The sequence below is a fragment of the Rhinoderma darwinii genome, chromosome 4 (assembly GCF_050947455.1).
Source record: "Rhinoderma darwinii isolate aRhiDar2 chromosome 4, aRhiDar2.hap1, whole genome shotgun sequence".
NCBI lineage: Eukaryota > Metazoa > Chordata > Amphibia > Anura > Rhinodermatidae > Rhinoderma > Rhinoderma darwinii.
In genome coordinates, this window is record NC_134690.1 from 197,797,536 (window position 1) to 197,819,030 (window position 21,495).

The 21,495-nt window shown below is 41.5% G+C and overlaps 1 protein-coding gene across 1 annotated transcript in view; it reads right to left on the reverse strand.

Annotated features, from left to right (window-relative positions):
* Window positions 1-21,495, reverse strand: part of IMPG1 (interphotoreceptor matrix proteoglycan 1) — a 286,271-nt gene that overhangs the window by 181,739 nt on the left and 83,037 nt on the right. Inside the window, exons 9-12 of the mRNA XM_075863690.1 lie at window positions 16,286-16,306; window positions 15,146-15,378; window positions 11,209-11,285; window positions 8,297-9,038 (exon numbers count right to left, since the gene is read on the reverse strand). Of these exons, the coding sequence (XP_075719805.1) occupies window positions 8,297-9,038; window positions 11,209-11,285; window positions 15,146-15,378; window positions 16,286-16,306 (1,073 nt within the window). The remainder of the gene's footprint in view (window positions 1-8,296; window positions 9,039-11,208; window positions 11,286-15,145; window positions 15,379-16,285; window positions 16,307-21,495) is intronic.

Genomic DNA, 21,495 nt, shown 5'->3' on the forward strand with positions numbered 1-21,495 from the left:
CAACTTTAAAATTGACTTTTATTATTATTATTTATTACTTTTTAAGATACTGCTTCTATCCTGTCTACATAGAAGCTGTATCGTTCCGTCAAAGCCAATTCTTCTAGGTCAGCTGAACTGACGGCTCTGCTTAAAGCTGATTAGAGACACGCAGGATCTAGCAAATAATGATCCCAGCTAAGTTCATTAACTTAGATGTGCTTGTTATTAGCTGGATCCTCCTTTCGCCCGACATCTGATGTTAGTCCTTTGGCTGATCCTACCGAAATCAGCGGGTTTGGCCCAGTTCTGTCTAATTTGTATGGGCAGATCAGAATCAGGTCAGATCAGTTTTCTAGCGGTTGAGACAAAGTTCAATCAGATTAAGAAGCCATTTACACACACCTATTGGATTGATATTGGTCCGATTTAATAGCAATTGATCAGAAATCTGTACCTGTAAAGCTGGCCATACACATATTGAAGAGTATCTGCAATAATGTATATTTTCTTATTTCACTGAGACCTATAGGAAACAAGCTCCCCTTAACACCTAAACTGTACGTCCTGGCTAGGGGTTACTTCCCGCATCGGGACGTTCAGTTGCTGGGACGTTCCCAGTGAGTACAGTCCTAACAGACAGTGTCTGGGAAACGGGAGGTCAGCTGAGACTCCCTTGTTGCCGGCCAGCGATAGCGATCACGGCATTTAAGGGGTTTGTAGCAGATCTGTACCAACTACGATGTGACTGCGGAAGGTGCCGATGGTTGGCATGGCAACCGGAGGCCTGATAATGGCCTCTGGGTCTGCCATGTACGGGAGCCTATGAGGACCGGCCTCTCTGTAAGATTGGCCAATGATGGCGAATTACTTTATGTACCTTATAAACAAATGGATGAAAGGAATGAATAAAAGGAATCCTATCGATATCAAATGATACCCCCACAGTAGAAGCTTTCAAACAACCTTTTTTAGCATGCTTTCACCATCCACAAAGTCTACGGGATAGGCTAGTACGTGCTGACTAAGGCTCTAAGTCCGTAATCTCATGACAACAATTTCTAAAAACAAAGAGAATGGGTGCCTTCCCATGTTTGCATTATTCACAATGCACAAATGTCTTCAAGGGAGAGAAAGATGATAGGGATACTGTAATGTCCGTGGCTGCGGGCTGTCAGCTCCGTTCCCCCCTGACAGCCGCAGCCACGAGTCGACAAGCGCTGGCCCCAGCCTCCTCCTCAGGAGACGCCAGCGCTCGCATCCACTCACCTCTGCCGGGTCCCGTAGGGACCACTGGACCTTGTTGATGAATTTTGACCCGTGAGTACCCTGGACTATAAGAGGGCTCCAGCCCCCTAGTTCTATGCCTGAGCGTTGTTGTGTTCCCTAGTTTGTCTATGTGATGGCCTCCTAGTGTGTTTCCTGTTTCTGTACCTGTTCCAGTTCCTGTTCCTGTACCTATTCCAGTTCCTGTTCTTGTTCCTTGCATTTCCATACCATCCTGGTTGAGTACTGTGCTGTGCCAAAGTTGTGTCATGCTGTATTCACGTCTGACTTGCTTCAACTCGTCTGACGTTTACCTGCTGCCTAGTCCAAGCCAAGCCTGCCCTGCTGCTGTCTGAGCTGCCACAGGTACCTATACGAACAATAGACTTTCACCTGCTCCCTGTTGGCCAGCTGCCTTACCGCCAAGGTGGTGCAGCCCAGTGGGTCCACAGACCCTTCGTGACAGTACGCTCAAGCCATGGACTCCGCTGGTCGATTCAAGACTATGACAACGTCTCAAGAGATGCGAGCGGATATGCTAGACCTCCGGTCTCGACAGGACCAACTCCTCCAGGCATTGATCATTCTTGCACGTCGGCAGGAGGCACAAGCTGCTGTTCCTCCTACTACACCTCCTGTCAATGTTGATCCTCTGACTAGACCTCTTGGCAGTATTGACCCGCGTGTTTCTTTGCCACTTCCTGACCGCTATCATAGAGAAGCAAGTACCTGTCGTGGATTTCTTAATCAATGCCAGATTTACTTTTGCCTGTATGCTAGGACATTTTCGTCTGATGGCGCCAGGGTTGCTTTTATAATTTCTCTCCTCACCGGCAAGGCTCTTGCATGGGCGAACCCTATCTGGGAGAGACAAGGACCAGAGATCCGTGACTTCCAAGCCTTCCTCCGGACTTTTCACATGGTATTTGAGGAGCCTAGACGGGTCTCATCTGCAGCGGCCTCTTTGATTAACCTGCGCCAAGGAGACACCTCCGTGATTGAGTACGCCATCCTCTTCCACACCCTGGCGGGAGAGCTGTTATGGAACAATGAGGCTCTGGTGGCTGCATTCTGGCATGGACTATCTTCTAGAATTAAGGACGAACTTAACAGGTGGTCACTGTTCTTTACAAGGTTCCAGTTTGAGCTCCATTATCGCCCGGCCAACAAGAATGTGAGGGCCGATGACTTGTCCAAGTCTATTGAGACGGAAGACATCTTGGAGACTCCACAGAATATGATTGATCCCTCTTGCATTATCTCTGTCAATCCCCTGCAAATTGGGGACATTCCTCCAGGAAGGACTTTTGTGCGCCTGGCTGATCGTGGAAGAATTCTCCACTAGGGACACTCCTCTAGACTGGCAGGTCACGCGCGGGTCCGTAAGACCCGGGATCTGATTGCTCATCATTTCTGGTGGCCCACGCTGCCCAAGGACATTATGGACTTTGTTTCTTCCTGTTCTGTATGTGCAACCAACAAGGCCGCTCACTGCAGACCTGCTGGTCTACTCCAGCCACTGCCTGTGCCCAATGTTCCCTGGCAGCATATATCTATGGACTTTATTATGGACCTGCCTCTCTCTATTGGATGCAGTGCTGTCTGGGTGGTGGTCGATCGATTTTCGAAGATGACCTCTGACCGGTCTTCCTTCTGCTCCTCAGTTGGCCAAGCTGTTCATCCAACACATCTTTCGCCTGCGAGGCTTGCCGCAGCATATTGTGTCTGATCGGGGGGTTCAGTTTACCTCAAAGTTCTGGAGAGCCCTCTGCGGACTCCTCGTGTGAAGTTGGACTTTTCATCAGCCTACCATCCTCAGTCCAATGGTCAGGTCGAGAGGATTAATCAGATCTTGGAGAACTACCTACGCCACTTCATTTCCAAGCAACATGATGACTGGGTACAGTTGCTCCCATGGGCAGAATTCTCCTACAATAATCACACCAGCGAGTCTACAAGGAATACACCGTTCTTCATTGTTTGTGGCCAGCACCCACTAATTCCTCTCCCGGTGCCCTTCCAAGGTACCAGCGGCTAACTCCACGTTTAGAGACTTTCTGCAGATCTGGCAGCAGACTCGATCCTCCATCCTAATGGCAGTCGTCCGCATGAAATGGAAGGCTGACACAAGGTGAAGAGAACCTCCTCAGTTTCCTCCTGGCACGAAGGTCTGACTGTCTTCCAGGAATATCCGACTAAGGGTGCCATCATGCAAATTTGCTCCCAGGTTCCTCGGACCCTTTGAGATCCTACAACAGATCAACCCTGTCGCCTATAAGCTTCAGCTGCCTCCTACCCTCAGGATCCCCAACTCCTTCCATGTATCCCTCCTGAAGCCGGTGGTCCTGAACCGCTATACCAAGACTACTAGCCCTGTGGTTGCCTCCAGCGGCCCTTCAGACACCTTTGAGGTTCAAGAGATCCTGGACACCAAATAAGTGAGAGGAAATACCTTTTTTTTTGTGGATTGGAGGGGGTTTGGTCCTGAAGAAAGGTCTTGGGAGCCAGAGGAGAACCTCCATGCTTCTGCTCTTCTGAAGAAGTTTCTCTCTCGCTCCGGTCCCAAGAAGAGGGGGCATAAGAGGGGGGATACTGTCATGTCCATGGCTGCGGGCTGTCAGCTCCTTTCCCCCCCTGACAGCCGCAGCCACGTGTTGGCAAGCGCTGGCCCCAGCCTCCTCCTCAGGAGACGCCAGCGCGCGCGTCCACTCACCTTTGCCGGATCCCGTAGGGTGCGCGTGCACGCTCGTGCCTGCTCTTAAAGGGGCAGCGTGTGCACCGGACCTTGTTGATGAACTTTGACCCGTGAGTACCATGGACTGTAAGAGGGGTCCAGTCCGCTATTTCGATGCCTGAGCGTTGTTGTGTTCCCTAGTTTGTCTATGTGACAGGAGTAGGAGACTGAGCTCCGAGCTTCAAATGTCCTTGCAGTGCAGTGTAATGGACGCAGCATGTCCTGTGCTATGTGTAAAAGATCTGTGTCATCTACTTACAGTCACATGTTACACACAGTTCTGTCATCTCACTGTTCAGTGAGCAGATAACACTGATACTAGTACACACAGCACAGTAAATCTATGCAGGTACTGATCTGCAAGGACTTCTAGCCACGCCCCCTCCTATTTACGGAGCAGCAAGAAGGGCAGATTCAACACCATTAACCCCTGCCTCTCCACACCTCTGATGTCTGGTGAGTTCAGGAAAGGATAAGAGTACTATAGCTGCCAATATCTTGTATTTCTGTGTCTGACATTGTTATGGGGCACTGTGGCTGGCATTGTATTGGGGCACTGTGGTACCCTATTGTCTCAATATTACCAAGGAAATGTACAGTTGAAGGCAAAACCTTTTTTCTCTCCTCTTTTATACTACAATTTATGGGTGCGTCTTATGGTCCAGTGCGTCCTATAATCCGTAAAATACGGTACATAGTTTAAGCCAAAGTTTAATTAGTGACTTTGACACTGTGAACTGTAGCTCCTTACTGTTATTATGATTCTTTGTTTTAATTTTATCTTTGTACATGGTTAATATATAATGCAGCATTTATTGTTTGTTTAACATGCACAATAGGACCGATTCCTGTGAATCTAGCAGGATGGCCCGTATATCTTGCCGAATTGCGACGGATGATACGCAATTATAGTTAATTCTATTCAGCTATTCACATAACGTTTTTTTGTATGTATCATGTGATATGACAGACTCATGTTCATTTATTACACATTACGCTCTGACATGTCACATGACTAACCTTGCATCATGACGCTGCATGCTTGCTTGCTTACGCTTGCCTTGCTGGAATCTCACAGAAAAGATTCAGAAGTGTCAAGATTCTGAATAAACATCACGTCCAGGCTGGTACTGATGTATATTCATTATCAGGACACTACAGTAATGTTAGTGTTTGTGTATGTAGCTGCACATAACGATATAACTATATCGCTAGTGCAGTGTAAAAGAATGGAGAAAAGTGTATGATGCTGATTGGTCAGCATCATACACTCCTCTGTACAACGCCCACTTGGTCTAACATAAAAACACGCCCACTTTGGCATTAAGAAACTCATTAGCATAAAGCTAAAAATCGCTCATAACGTGGTTTCAAATAGATCGTTTTTCGAAATAAAAAGCATTACTGTCACCTACATTACAGCGCCCATCTCCTTATGTAGGAGATAGGGCACTTATAATGTGGTGACAGAGTCTCTTTAAGGGATGTAGTTTCCCAAATGGGGTGACCCGAAAATCATACCAGCTAAATTTCAGCTCCAAAAGCCAAATAGCACTCCTTCCCCTCCAAGCCCTGCCATGTGTATAAACTGTAGTTTATTACCACATATGGGGTATTGCCGTGCTAAGGAGAGTTTGCTTTACAAATGTTGGGGTGTTTTTTCTCCTTTATCTATTGTGAAAATGAAAACAATTGAGCTACGTTTTATTAGAAAAAAACGTTTAATTTTCACGGCCTAATTCCTCTAAATTCAACAAAAAAATTGTGGGATTAAAATGCTTACTATACCCCTCGATACATTGGGGGCTGTAGTTTCCCAAATGGGGTCACTTTTTGGGGTGTTTCTACTGTTTTGGTCCCTCAGGGGCTTTGCAAATGCGACATGACACCCAAAAACCATTCCAGCAAAACTTGAGCTCTAAAAGCCAAATGGTGCTTCTTCAATTCTGAGTCCTGCATGGGTCCAAACAGCAGTTAATTGTCAAATATAAGGTATTGCTGTAATCAAGAGAAATTTATTTTCAAATGTTGGGGTGCTTTTTCTCATTTATGCTTAGTATAATTTTATAATTTTTACTTTTTATCGAAAAAAATGTAGATTTTCATTTTCACGGTCTAATGCCACTAAATTTACCAAAAAACCTGTGGCATAAAATGCTCACTATACACCTTGATAAATTCCTTGAGGGGTGTAGTTTGCCAAATGGTGTCTTTTTGGGGTGTTTCCACTGTTTTGACCCTACAAGACCTCTTCAAACATGACATGGGGCCTGAAATATATTCTAATAAAAAGGAGGCCCCAAAATCCACTAGGTGCTCCTTTGCTTCGGAGGCTGCTGCTTCAGTTCATTACCTTACAAAGGCCACATGTGGGATATTTCTAGAAAAATGCAGAATCTGGACAATAAATATTGAGTTGCGCTTCTCTGGTAAAACCTTCTGTGCTACAGAAAAAATTGGATTAAAATGGATTTTCTAAAAAAATAGATAATTAAATTGATAAAATCCACCACTTGCTTTAATTACTGTGGAACGCCTAAAGGGTTAAGAAACTTTCTAAATGCTGTTTTGAATACTTTAAGGGGTGCAGTTATGGGGGTTTCTAGTATATAAGGCCATCAAAGCCACTTCAGAACTGAACTGGCCCCTAAAAAAACAGTTGGACATTTTCTTGAAATGTGAGAAATTGCTGCTAAAGTTCTAAGGCCCCATGCAGACGACCGTATTTTCATCTATCAGAAAATACTGTCCGTAAATACGTTCCGTAGGCATCTGTAATTCAGCCGTATTTATGGATTGGAATCCGTAAATACAGTCCGTATTGCATCTGTATTTGATCCGAATATACGGATCCGTAAAAAAAGAGCGAGGCTGCAAATGGTGTCAACAACATGTTGCCACGAACACTTCAGTAAATACGATCGGATTACGGATGCACATAGACTTCTAAGAGAGGTTCAGTGCCATAATTACTGACAAGAATAGGACAGGTTGTATAATTTTTTCAGCGCGGACACCCATCAGTAAATATACAGATAAATGTCCGTGGCCAAAATAAAGGAATGGGTCTGTAATTACTCTTTGTAATTACGAACCGTAATTACTGATGAAAAATACTGTCGTGTGCATGGGGCCTTAGCCGTGTAGCATCCTGAAAAAATAAAAGGTTGTTAAAAAAAATATGCCAACATAAAGTAGACATATGGGAAATGTTAACTAGTAACTATTTTGTGTGGTATTACTATCTGTTTTACAAGCAGATACATTTAAATTTAGAAAAATCCCAATTTTTGCGTATTTTCTAAAAATTTTGGTGCTTTTCACAAATAACTACTTTTATAATTTATCGACCAAATTTTTCCACTAACACAAAGTACAATATGTCATGAGAAAACAATCTCAGAATCGCTTACATAGTTAAAAGCATTCCACAGTTATTACCACATAAAGTAACACGTCAGATTTGAAAAAATTGGCTGTCAACAAGGCTAAACCAGGCTGTGTCCTGAAGGGGTTAAAATAGTCTGGCTATACACATAAAATAGCTGTAACATTGTTTATAGCAATTGACACCACAAAGTGATGACAGCAGGCAACGTGTCACATAAAGGTAGTAAAGGAATAGCACTGTATATGTAATACAACTATATTTTTCAGAATATTTTTTTTTAGATAGTCTCACATTTTAGACTGTTTAGGGAGTTTTGTCTGTTTATGGATTTAAATAGTCAGAAATGTTTTTAGAAGGACAAACATTCTTCTTTTTATTTTTTTCTTCAGATATTTGTAAAAGAAGCTATATTTATGCCAGGTATATAAGGTAATGGACATTGAAAAATTATAAATTCATTCTCCTCAAATCGCAGACCCTGGTGCAAATTTACTAGTACTGTCCTAAAATCAGACATCTTAGAATTAGACTAGATGTGCAAAATTGATTACAGTGGCTCAAGCTGGAGGATAGATTTAGCGCACCTTTGGACACTTCTGTCTAATTTTGTACTACCTCTTAGAGGTTGGCTTATTTTCATCCACTTTGTTTTTGCACCAAAATTTGGGCAAAATGTTGCACCTTTTAAGCCACAACCCCTTTCCAGGTAAGCTATGCCCCTTCTTAGACAAGTTGTAAACATCTGTTCTTTTTGGCGCATTTCATTTATACATTTTTCTAAAATAATTGGTGCCAAAGAAGAAAATGAAACCTAGGCCAGAATTATGGCGCAACACCAATAGAAAATCTGCCCCATTGTCTATGTACTGACTAATAAACTGTTCTGCAAGATAGAGAGTAAAAAGATGCATATTATTATTACATACCACCTTTTGGGAAACCTTCTGTCATGGATGGCACTGTAGAAATCCTGGAATCTTCAATCTTTTCCAAGATGTGCTCAGTTGGTGGTTCCACAGTCAGTTCTGTCTTCTCAATGGCAAAATTATTTTGGTCATCTCCAGACATCTCTGTGGGATATTCTGTTTTGAAAATGTTTATAGCGGTTGTATTATATATAAATGCAGTGGTAGTTGCTAGGCTCCTCTCGCTTCCCTTAAAGAGGTCATCTATCAATGGAACGTCAGCATCTGGTATAAGAGTAGAGAATGACATTACAAGATTGTTTGTCTCCACAGATGAGGGTAAAAATCCAAGCTTTATATCAGATGTTGTCTCACTTGATGTGTCTATGGAATTATGTTCTAGTCTTATTTCTAGTTCATCTTGACTCTCTTTATTATTGGCATACGGAATATCAAAAGGCACCGTGAATCCTTCATTGACTTTATTGTTAATATCTTTAATTAACCCCTCCAATGATTGCGTTTGAAGATCCATATTGGTTTCATGTTGAAATAAAGTAGGTGGAGTTTCATATTCTTCTTCTGCATAAGACACAGTCATATATGTACTTGTATTAAGTTCAGTAGGAGCCTCATCAGCAATCTCATTAGTCATTTCTTTGCCTGGTATGAATGGAATTGTATTGACCCCATAGTCTGTTGCCTGTATCACTGTTTCCGCGGTGGGATTACCAGCTGGAACTTTAGCGATTAAAATGTTATCCTTAGAAAAGAAATAAAGGTGAAATCACATATTATAAACGTACAAATAATGGATTACCATAAGACTGTAAATGTGCGGGTAAATTGTTACTTCACAGTTTGGGATATTCCAGATATGTAATGTCAAGATTCATTTAATTAAATTTTTTTCTGAGGCTTAAAAAGTATTATATGACTGAACTTTTAAATACCACCATAGACTTAAAGCTGCTGTTTTAAAATAGCCAAAGAATCATTTTATTACTCTTGTCCAAAGGTGACGACAAATATTATGAATTACCTAGGCTCTGTTCACATCAGCATTCAGAGCCTGTTTCGGGGGGTTCCATTAAGGTTTCTTTCGCTTTTGACGTTAGGAGTAGTGCAGCACGCATGCATTATTCTTGACATCCAAAATGATGAAAACCTTGATGGAACCCTGATGGATCCCATTATGAATCGATTGAAGCCAATTGAATTACAGGTAATATCACTTGAGCGAGTTGCTACTTGCCATACATTTCCTCTGCTGGAAAATGTAATATTACATGGAAGCCATTCAAATATACATATGGCTGACCATGCAAGAGCTGCTCTATAATACTTAGTCCTGCTCTGAATATTAGAGGGGCTCCTGAGTCTGACAATAGGGCATATGTTAAGGGATTGTTGTCGTGAGGCAATCCTTTTAAACAATTGCTATTATAGGAAATCTGTGGTACCAGACTTGTTCCTGGCATGTCAATAAAGGTCTGGTCCCTAGCAATGTTCCCTCTGAGCGGGGCAGTTAGGGAGCAGGGCAAGTCTCTATCAATGGTGGGCGATCTGATGACCAAAAATCATACCCCCAGAAAACTTATTTTAAATGAGTTTTAATTACTTTTTTAAATACTATAATATTACAAGTACAGCGGTAAAATAGACAGTTATAAACACCAATTATAGGCATCAATGAAATAATCCCTCTCTTACACCACTGTTCCTGTAAATAGTGCCACACAGACCCCCTGTAGATAGCGCCACACAGACCCGCTGAAGATATCAGCACACCCCCTCCCTGTAGATAGTAACACACCCCCTCCCTGTAGATAGCATCACACAGACCCCCTGTAGATAGCATCACATCCCCTTCCTGTAGCCACACACAACCCCCGCTGTAGATAACACACCCCCTCCCTGTAGATAATGCCATACAGACCCCCTGTATATAGCATCACACACCTTTCCTGTAGAAACTGCCACACCCAGCCCCCGCTGTAGATAGCAACACCCCCAACCTGTAGATAGCGCCACACAGACCCCTGTAGATAGTCACACCACCTCCCTGTAGATAGCACCACACAGAGCCCCCTGTAGATAGCGGCACACAGCCCACCCTGTAAATAGCACTATGCAGCCCCCTGTAGATAGCGCCACACAGCTCCCCTGTAAATAGCGCCATGCAGCCCCTGTAGATAGCGCCACACAGCCCCTCTGTAGATAATGCCATACAGCCCCCTTGTATATACTGCCACACAGAAATCCCCCCTCCCCTTGTATATAATGGCACACAGCCCCCTCCCTTGTATATACTGCCACACAGCAATCCCCTCTCCCATTGTATATACTGCCACACAGCAATCCCCCTCCCCTTGTATATACTGTCACACAGCAATCCCCCTCCCCTTGTATATACTGCCACACAGCAATCCCCCTCACATTGTATATACTGCCACAGAGCAATCCCCCTCCCCTTGTATATACTGCCACAAAGCAATCCCACTCCCCTTGTATATACTGCCACACAGCAATCCCCATCCTCTTGTATATACTGCCACACAGCAATCGCTATAGTATTCATTTGTATCTGCGTCCTGAGGACGCACATCCAAGCGAATGTGGCTGTCGCTAGCACAGGCGCCACCTCTGGTGCTAGGGACGCCACTGCATCCACCTGCCGCCCGTGACAGTGCACAGGCTTTAAACTTTAGTGAGCGGGTGGACTGTGGAAGGTGCGCGGCCACGCAGCCGCGCATCTTATAGAGAACACTGGTCCCTAGTACTGGCAGAGGGACTACTAGAAGAGTACGTTGTCCTTGCTAATATTTTCCCCGCTGCATATAGTCTGGCATGGAGCTAGAAAAACAACTATCGTTACGGTTTAGGATTTGTAGTAAACTATGAATGATTATGTATTTAAATCAAGCACTTACCGTCTTCATTTTGGATGTTACAACTGTGACTGGAGGATGAGCATCACTTTCAACATGATCTGAAGACATATCGGGGTCTATTGAAAGAAACAGGATTTTAGTATGAAAAATATTTTCTGTTAAAATATGAATAAAATGACTAAAACTTGCCTTTGAAAGATATTTAAAAATTACATTATTAGAGGATTATTATTAAGAAATCTTCAACTGTTGTAAGATATATATCCATTTATTAATACCACCTGCCTAATATTGTGTAGGTCCCACTCGTGTCGCCAAAACAGCTCTGACCCATCGAGGCATGGACTCCACAAGACCACTGAAGGTTTCCTGTGGTATCTGGCACCAAAACATTAGTTACAGTTTCTTTAACCAGTTCGCGCTCCTTGACGTACTATTCCGTCATGGTAACCATAGCGTTCGCGCTCCATGACGGAATAGTACGTCACGGGACGAACGGCCCAGTGTCACGGTGTCCCCGCTGATTAACCCTTTAGAAGCTGTGTTCAATAGCGATCACGGCTTCTTAGGGGTTAAACCACCATCAACAGCCTGCTACATGATAGCGGCCGGCGATGGTGGCTATGGCAACCGGAGGCCTAATAATGGTGTCTGGCTATGCCATCTACGGAAGCCTAGTGGGTCCTGAAAAAGTCAGGACCCACTATGCTTGCTGTCAGTGAGTAGCTGACAGCTCTAATACACTGCACTACGCATGTGAAAATAGCTGTAACGTAAAAAAGCTTATTTTTTTTACTATTATTTTCAAACTTTAAGAATAAAAATTCTAAAATAGCAAAAAGGATGTGTATAAAAACGATAAAAAAAGAAACCTGCATTGTCTACGGAAAAAACATCGCAAAAATCACGTCGTTAGCCCAACAAATAAAAAAGTTATAGCCATTTAACTAACACATGCTAAAAAGGGCTGAACTGGTTAAATTCCTGTGAAACACCTTAAGAGTTAATAAACTTTCTGAATGCTGTTTTGAATACTTTGAGGGGTCTAGTTTCTAAAATTGGGTGTTTTATGGGGTTTCTAATATATAAGCACCTCAAAACCACTTCAGAACTGAACTGGTACCAAAAAAAAAAAGTACGTTCTAAGCCGTGTAACGTCCTAGAAAAAAATAAATTTCAAAAAATGATGCCAACATATAGTATACATATGGGAAATGTGAACTAGTAACTATTTTGTGTAGTATTACGATGCATTTAAATTCAGATAAATGCTATTTTTGTTCACATTTTCTCTAAATTTTGCTATTTTTCAAAAATAAACACTGAATATATTGACCAAATTTTACCACTAACATAAAGCCCAATGTGTCACGAGAAAACAATCTCATAATCGCTTGGATAGGTTTAAGCATTCCAAAGTTATTACCACATAAAGGGAAATATATCAGATTTGAAAAATGGGCTCTGAGCCTTAAGGCCCAAACTAGGCTGCGTCCTTAAGGGGTTAAGTCCTGTAAGTTGCAAGGTGGGGTCTCTATGAATTGGACTTATTTTTCCAGCACATTCAAAGATGCTCGATTGAGAATTCAGAATTTTAAAGGCCATGTCTACACCTTGAACCCTTTGTCATGTTACTCATACCATTTCCAAAAATGTTTGTAGTGTGGTAGTGTGCATATTTAAAGAGACCACTTCCATTAGGGAATACTGTTGCCATGAAGAGGTGTACTATCTCTGCAACAATGTTTAGGTAGGTAGTACATGTCTAAGTAACATTCAAATGAATGCCAGTCCTAAAGGTTTTCCAGCAGAACATTTCCCATCACACTACCTCCACCAGCTTTCCTTCTTCACATTGTGTATCCTGGTGTCACCTTTTTACCAGGTAAGCGACACACGTATTTGGGCGCCCACCTGATGTGAAAGAGAACGTGATTCATCAGACCAGGCCACCTTCTTCCATTGCTCCATGGTCCAGTTCTGATTATCACATGCCTATTATAGGTGCATTTGGCATTGGCCAGGGATTAGCAAGGGCAATCTGACAAGCGGTGATGCAATGTGTGTTCTGACACCTTTCTATCATAGCCAGCATTAACTTTTATTTTAGCAATTTGTGCTACAGCAGCTCTTTTGTGGGTTGGACCAGACAGGCTAGCCTTAACTTCTGAATCCGTGCATCAATGTGCCTTGGACATCCAAGACGCTGTCGTCAGCTTACTGGTTGTATTTCCTTGGACCACTTCTGATAGGTACTACCCCCTGCATACCTGGAACACCCCACAAGATCTGCCGTCTTGGAAATGCTCTAATTCAGTGTCTAGCCATCACAATATGGCCCTTGTGAAAGTTGTTCAGATCCTTATGTTTGCCTATTATTCCTGTTCCAAACACATCCACTTCAAGAAATGACTGTACACTTGCTGCCTAATATATTCCGCCCCTTGTCAGGTACCATTGTAATGAGATAATTGATGTTATTTACTTCATCTGTCAGTGGTTTTAATGTTATGCTGAACGGTGTATATGTTTGCATCTATAATAGCGCCCATTAAGATACTGTATGCTGCTGCTTCTTTGTGTTTCTCTTCTTATGTATTATAGTCACAGCAGGACAATATGCGCATATATATATATATATATATATATATATATATATATATATATATATATATATATATATATTATTTTTTTTTTAAGTGCCGCAGATATACTTATCCAATATAACTTCCTGCATAGAGTTACTATGCCTCAGCCAAGCTCAAATTATTTGAAGCCTCTTCGCATAACTGTATTAAGTGTCTAAAAAAAAATGGATATCTTCCTGCACTTGGTATGGTTCTGTTATAAATTAGTTACTGTATGGGCTGAAATAATCAGCTTGATTTTCCAAGATTCCTCTGCCCACAAATGTGCCCGATCCCATAGATTTGGTGGTCCTTCTAAGGTTTACTGGGTAAGATTGGTAAACGCATACAGTACTAGTCTTGTACTGTATAACTCATTATACATGAGCAGGAAATGCTCATAAATTTATCAAGGTTTGTAGCTCTGGTTGTTTAAAAAAACTACAGATTCCAGTGACCCCTAAGTACAATTGGACTCAAGAGATGTTAGAACCTATGGTCTCTGTTCTTGTGGCCAGCCTTTCGTGGGATAGTGCCCTGTGCAGTACTTTCTGATGGCGTCCCCTATATGATGTACTTATCATACAGTGCACTAATAACCATACCAAATTGAGTCTAATTATTACACCATACAGTATGGTGTCAAAATAAAAGTGCCATATATGACCAAATAATGTCCTTACTACGATACAGTTATATAAATAACAGTGCTATAAAGTGCCATCCCACCATACACTGCAAAAATAATATACTCTGTCTACGTAGAAGTGCCACACAATCTAAATGCCACCATGACGTGCTCAAATAATACTAACATACATTTACCATACAACACCACCATACATAATCTTATAACAGTTCTATATAATCTCTAAATAATTCTGCTACAAAATTATTTTTAAGATTCAGGCCATCTGAGGCGCCCCCTACAGCAAGGATTGCTGATGCACTCTGTGCGACCACACAGGTTGCATAACTCTGCCTGTTCTAAGCTGATCATTTGATATACGGATGTAGCCATCTTTAATTTGATTCTGATAACTTGCTGCAGCGTGATATCACACAACAAAAGCCATTGAAAAGTCATTGAAAAAGTCAAACAAATATTTTTAGCTGGTCAGACGGTAGACTGTATTCTGATTACATGACTATATTAAGAATTAAGAATGTTATTACTTTGTTTAGTTATGTTTTATATATAGGTGAAAATGTTTTTGTTATATAATTCCATAAAGAAATGTCAATTATGTATGTAATGGGAAGATCTTGAGAAGCTGATTTTATTTTTTTCTCCCTAAGGAAAATATTACATACACTAGACAGAAAATAATCCCTGTCTGTTTACTCACCATCTGAAAACATGAGTGTTTGTAGGTCCACAGCCAGCGATCGATCATCCTGCAGTGCCATGGCAACCATCTGCTGTAGTTCTATCACAGTATATGACATTTCTTTTGCTTCTTTATTGTTACCATTTTCCACTTTGTTAGATGCGATAGTAGGTGTCTCATCAATTGTATTTTTAGATTCAGAGCTGCCTCTTTCAAAGACCACAGCGTAGCGCACTACAATGCTATCAGATCTGCAGCATGAAAAAAAAAACAAGTATATTGAGTATATTGAATATATTGAGTTAGCTCTACATTCAGTTACTCATATCTCTCATCCCCAAAAGATTTATTGTAACCGGTAGAACAAAGAATGGACTAAAATGCAGACATTACACATTCTAAATAGCAACCTTAGTGTAAACAATAAAATGACATTGTTACAAATTCTTCAGAATGGAAAACCAAAAAACAATGTGAATTATTTCCAGGACTAGTAAAGTAGAAAACATTCATATGTGGGGAATGTATGACCACATAAATATTTGATAAAGCAAGGAATTGCAGGGGTCATGGGCAATATTTGAATAGCTTTAAACATTTAATTTTATAATTGCTAATGAGACTCATGAGAAATATCAGAACTTATGGAAACAGCTGTTTGTAATTCAGAGGTTAACGTGTTTATCCCACTAATGTAAATTCCCGAATGACATGGACCATGAGGTGCGGGTCTAATTTATACATACACTACAGTTTTATAATCCCGGGTTTTGGGTGGGGGAGGGGTGGAATGTGAAATAGACTGGAAAAGGGTTTTTTGTCAGTTTTGAATCAGGTGTATGGTTAAATATAAGGTTTAAAGGTTTTGTTTCATGGAGACAACCCCTTTTCATATGCCCAACTCAGGACCCCCCTCCATGAGCCAGAATGTAGTTAGAATAAACTCCCCATATGGCTTTAGATGAAAATGCTGTTTCATTTTTCACCATTGTGAAGAAGCTGCGTCAGTTATCTAATTTTTGGTTCATGGTAAAAACATGATCTTTACACTCTCTTTTACAAGAAAGCAATAACATGAAAATACAATATTTACATACAGTTTATAAAATTATTTCCTAATATTATAGCACTGTTCATGTTTATGTAAAATTAACTTACCCATCTTTCTCCTTCTTCTGTCTTGATTTCCAGCATAAAAAAAAGAAGAGAAAATAAATTTTAGCCGTTTTCTATAACAGGGTCATATTTTAGTTTGAATTGACTCATGTTTTAACTTCATTTCACTTCTGAAGTTTCAGTATTTAATATGACAATAGAAATTTCATGTGATCCAGAATAGATAAACCTGATGATCCATTAAATACATTTGCAAAATTAATTCATTATGTAAGTAAATAATCTTAATTTCCTTATTTTTAAGTAGGGAGGGATTGCAAGGATTTGCACTTTATTGAAGACACAACCTAATACTCTGGAAATAACTTGTCTTACTCATGGCTGGGGACCTCAACCACCATGGTAGTGCCCATGGGATCAATAAAGTCTCTCTTATCTTATCTTGTTAAGTAATCTGTGGGTCATGGCATTGGCAAACCACTACCTCACAGATTTCTCAAAAGTAAGGGCTATGCCCTCTGCTTTGGTTACCCAGTGGTCTTTGTTATTATACGCCCCAGGCTTGCTCCAGATTTCCATAGGTCCTTGTGGAAGCCATCCGCTACCTTTCACGTTTGCAGTACATGCACTCGGAGGTGACCCTCCCAGCAACACGGGTCACCAATTGTCATTTGCTCTTGCAACAGGGATGAAATGGAACATACCAGTCCTTTCATGGAGTGATTTCTAACTATGTTCCAGATGCTCTGCCGGGTAGGAAGCCCCTTTATAGTGAAATATCACACACCGCATTAAACTTCTTACATTAAACAGGTGCAGATGCTTTTCCACAACACTTCAGGATCCGTGTCACAGTGTCTACCAGATACTAAAATAGTCTAATATATCAGATATTTTAGTAGTTGATGGAGCTAGTTTGTGACACTTGCTGCATGTGGTTTCTGGTGGTCACTCAATAGCTGATGCTTCAACTTAGGCCAGACACAGGGGCAATCCTGAAGCCACCGTACACTACAGCTGCAACTATGAGTAATGGCCTGGCGGCAGCTCTCACTATTAAGCTGATTTTCCCATGATGCAGATCTGTGGCTCAGGCAGTGGTCATTCTAGCTTCTGTAAGGTCACCACTAAACGGTCTTCTTACTCCAATCTACCTATTTCCTTAATAATTTTGTTTTCCTGTGTGTAAACCATCTTCAGTCCTGCCTTGCCTTTCCGATATACTAATGCCCAAAACTGTAAACGGTACTCCATTTGCAATCTGAATGGCCCCCAGAAATCAGCAGCAATGTGTGGGAATAGATGGCAGCAAGAGCTCAATTTTGCTGAAGTGCCACCCAAGGGGAAATAAGGCAGTTTCTATTGAAATCAATGGGCTGTCTGTATAGTGCATGGATGTGCTGGGTCCTTCAGAGTGAAAGACACTCTTTGAAGTTGCTCTCTTTCCCTTTGAGGTAATAGATTAGGTACCCCCCTAATAACTCAGAATTACCTAAAAGGATTTATGAAAATTGTTTATCTAAACTAGACGACCCCCTTTGAGTTTCTTTCCCAAGAAACACTCATTTCGATAAGACTGTCAAGATATTTTGTATTTAAAACATATGCAGTAGTTGGTTATATATAAGTAAAGCTTTTCATCGTTAACAAAGTAAGAGTTTTACAATCAATTTTGCAAAAATGACTACCATATCTTAATAGAAGTTATAACATTATTATATCACAGGGCATACCACAACTACAAGATGCACAAAGCAAGTAATGGCTTTGCCACATATGCAGTTATATAACTATAATAAGAGAATACAACTGGATGTCATACTGGACGAGATATTAATTAATTACAATATTACTGGCGAGTAGACAAATCCCTCAGACATGCATATTAATGTTCCCTTGAAACAGGACATCCACTTTCCCATGGGATGTTAAGAACATAAAACATTTTTTTATGAGGTTAGGGTCACATTTTGATTTGGGAGCTCATTAAAATTGCTCTGCAATTACAATGACCTAAATAATTTAACAGAGCTTGTTAGTTATTTTATGGATTGCCTTTTGCGCAGACTATTAACATTGTGAGAATATAGTTTCATTTAAGTTTTACTTTCAATGTTATTTTACCTAAGTAACAGTTAGTAATTGATTGGATCAACAAAAGATCCAAAAAAAGGGGGAAAGGCATACTTTCACTGTTAGCTCCCAGTACTTGTTGAGTCAACCTGGTGAGTGTGCTAGCAGAATCTTTGATTCTCAGATGTAAGAAGTTTCTCTCTCTCTCTTAACACTATGGAGGAGATTTACTTCGACTGGTGTTTAATACGCTAGTTAAAAAGCAAAAAGAGTTTGAGTAAGATGGACCAAATTTATTAACAGGCGCACACCTCTTAGGTGCATCTCTATGCCTGTAAAGGATCTGCCAGACACAGCTTCTGTGTCGACGCCCGTGGTTAATCAGTCTGCATCTGTCGCTTGGTCTGATAGAGTGACTCGATCTGCTAACACTCAGGCTGGTAGGCTGAGGAGTGGGAGAATCTATCACAGCCTGGCCAGACGGTTCTAGCTCCCGCCCTTGGTCTATTTATACCTTCATTTGTTGTCTGTCCTTTGCCTGTGATTCTTGTGTTTCCTGGCTCTCCTGTTCCTGCTAATACCATTGACCTCTGCTTCATATTGACCCTGCTTGACTGACTATTCTCCTGTTCTGCTTTTGTTACCGCGTACTCTCCAGGTTTGACTCGGCTCGTTCACTACCCTGTTGCTCACGGTGTTCCCATGGGCAACTGCCCCTCTTCCCTTGCTTCTGTGTTCCCTTGTCTGTTTTGTTTGTCGTTCACATAGTGAGCGTAGGGACCGTCGCCCAGTTGTACGACGTCGCCTAGGACAGACTGTGCAAGTAGGCAGGGACTGAGTGGTGGGTAGATTAGGGCTCACCTGTCCGTCTCCCTACCCCGGCATTACAATGCCATTATGTGCTAGTATAGACATCCGCTATAATTTACACCAATTTTTGGCGTAAAATATACAAAATTTGTCAGGTCGCAGAAAGCCCCGCTTTCCTGTACTAATTTCCACCACTGGCAATAATGCCCAAAAAGTCACATTTTTGGCGCAAATTTCGACCTTTGTGGCATTTGCGCCTTTTCTACGTTGAAATCTCCCTATAGAGTAAGTAGGTCAAAGGGTAAATTTGAGAAGGTTAATAAGCTAATAAGCTAAGCTTTGGTGCTGTTTTTGACACGGAACCGCGTCATAAACCGCACCAAAAAATTGCCAAAAACGCCTCCCATCGATTTCAATGGGAAGCGGAGGCGGTTTTTTTTCCCACGAACAGAAGAAAACGCTTGTGGGGAAAAAGAAGGGTCATGAGCTTTCTTCAAGCATTTCCATCTCTGATGTTAATGGGAGGCATAGAGATCGGTTTTCGTAGTGTTTTTTGCCTGCGGAGATCAATGGCCGCTGCCGAAAAACGTGACGAAGAGAGAGCAGGCAGTTTAAAATCTGCCTCAAAATTCCTGAAGGAATTTTGGGGCAGATTTTTCTGCCTGCGAAAAACTCTGCATGAACTAGGCCTAAGGCAGATTTTTATGCTCCTCCTTTAGAAAATATTGCCAGAGCATGTATTTGGGTTGCAAAAACCCATATATACAAGCAAAATAAAATTTTATAAATATTTTTTTACGTCTCCCAAAGAGCCTGTTTATAGACAGGAATTTTAATAAACAATGTGGTCATTTGTGGAGAGATTTATCCAAGAGGGCCCTAAAGTTATTTATATAAGCAAATGTTTTCTATCTTGACAACCACTTTGAAATCCACACCCCTGTACCTTTAATTCTTGCATGTCTTCACCCTTTCAGCACTGCTCAAATTTCAAAGGCAATGTTCACATGGTTGAAACATTTATATCTTCTGAAGATATAATCAGCAGCAAAATTTGTGGGGAAAATCCGTAAGAAATCCACAACATATAGGGCTTTTTGGAGATTTTACAATCTGCACCATGCCCTAAAATCTGCACTAATATTTTTCCGCAGTGTCTAAATGAGGATTTTTTGAGTATTCATCGCAAAAAAAAATTCTCGTCCAGTCCATTGGGGGACACAGGTTGTGGGTATATGCTTTTGCCATTAGGAGACATGACGCGATCAATAAAATAAGTGTTCGCCCTACAGTATATACCCCTCCTATAGACACTGAGCTAATTCAAGCTGTACATAAGCAGTAGGAGAAGACGAACACAGGGTAAAAAACCCAATATCAGAATCAGAGAGAAGGAAACCAACGTACAACAATATCAACTAAAGAAGCAAATGGGTGGGAGATGTCCCCGAATAAACTGGGTGGGAAAATAATTTTACGGTGAGTACTTTAGAAATCCCCTTTTCTTGTTTGTCTCATTTGGGGACACAGCCTGTAGGATGTCCTAAAGCAGTCCCAGAGGTGGGAACAGAAAAACAAAAGGACATGATCAACTACACAGATTGCTGCAAGACCTTGCGACCAAGGGATGCATCGATTGAAGCAAAGTATGCACCCTGTAGAAGTTGGTAAATGTGTGCAGAGATGACCTGGTAGCCACATTGTACACCCAAAGAGCAGCAGCCTGATTGCGCACAGTCCAGGAGGCACTAACTGCCCTAGTGGAATGGGCCTTAATCCAGAATGGGGATTCCCTCCCCTTGATCTGGTGGACCTCACAAATGGTCAAATGAATTCAGCGGTGGAAGCAGCCTTAGAGGTCGCCAAACCCTTTATCAGACCTTCTGGGACCACAAACAAGGAGTTAGATGTGCAAAAAGAGGAAATAAGGGAGAGAGATACAGTAGACCCGCAAAGCGTGGACAGCATATAGATTGTGAAGAAAGCATTCATTGGGATGCTTTAGGGACGGGAAAAAGGACCGCAAAATAATATAAACATAAAGGTAAAAGGAGAAGACCATTGTTGGCAAAATAGAAGGCACTGTACACCTTATCCTGATGTAGTGCTAAATATAGGGAATGGCAAGCTAGGGCTGTTAGTTCAAAAACCCTCCAGATATAGGTCCCCACCTTTCAGGCGTGGAGACGTGAAGAGATCTACTGCAAAGGTTCAAATAAAGATGACTGCAAAGAAGGACTGATAGAGGTGAACCGCATGAGAAACCCCCTGAAAGAAGGTCTGAACATCTGATTTGGATGTTAGTGGTCGGTTGAGGTGTAAAGAGAATGCAGGTGCTGAATTGAGGCGAAGACTGCGATCCAACCCTT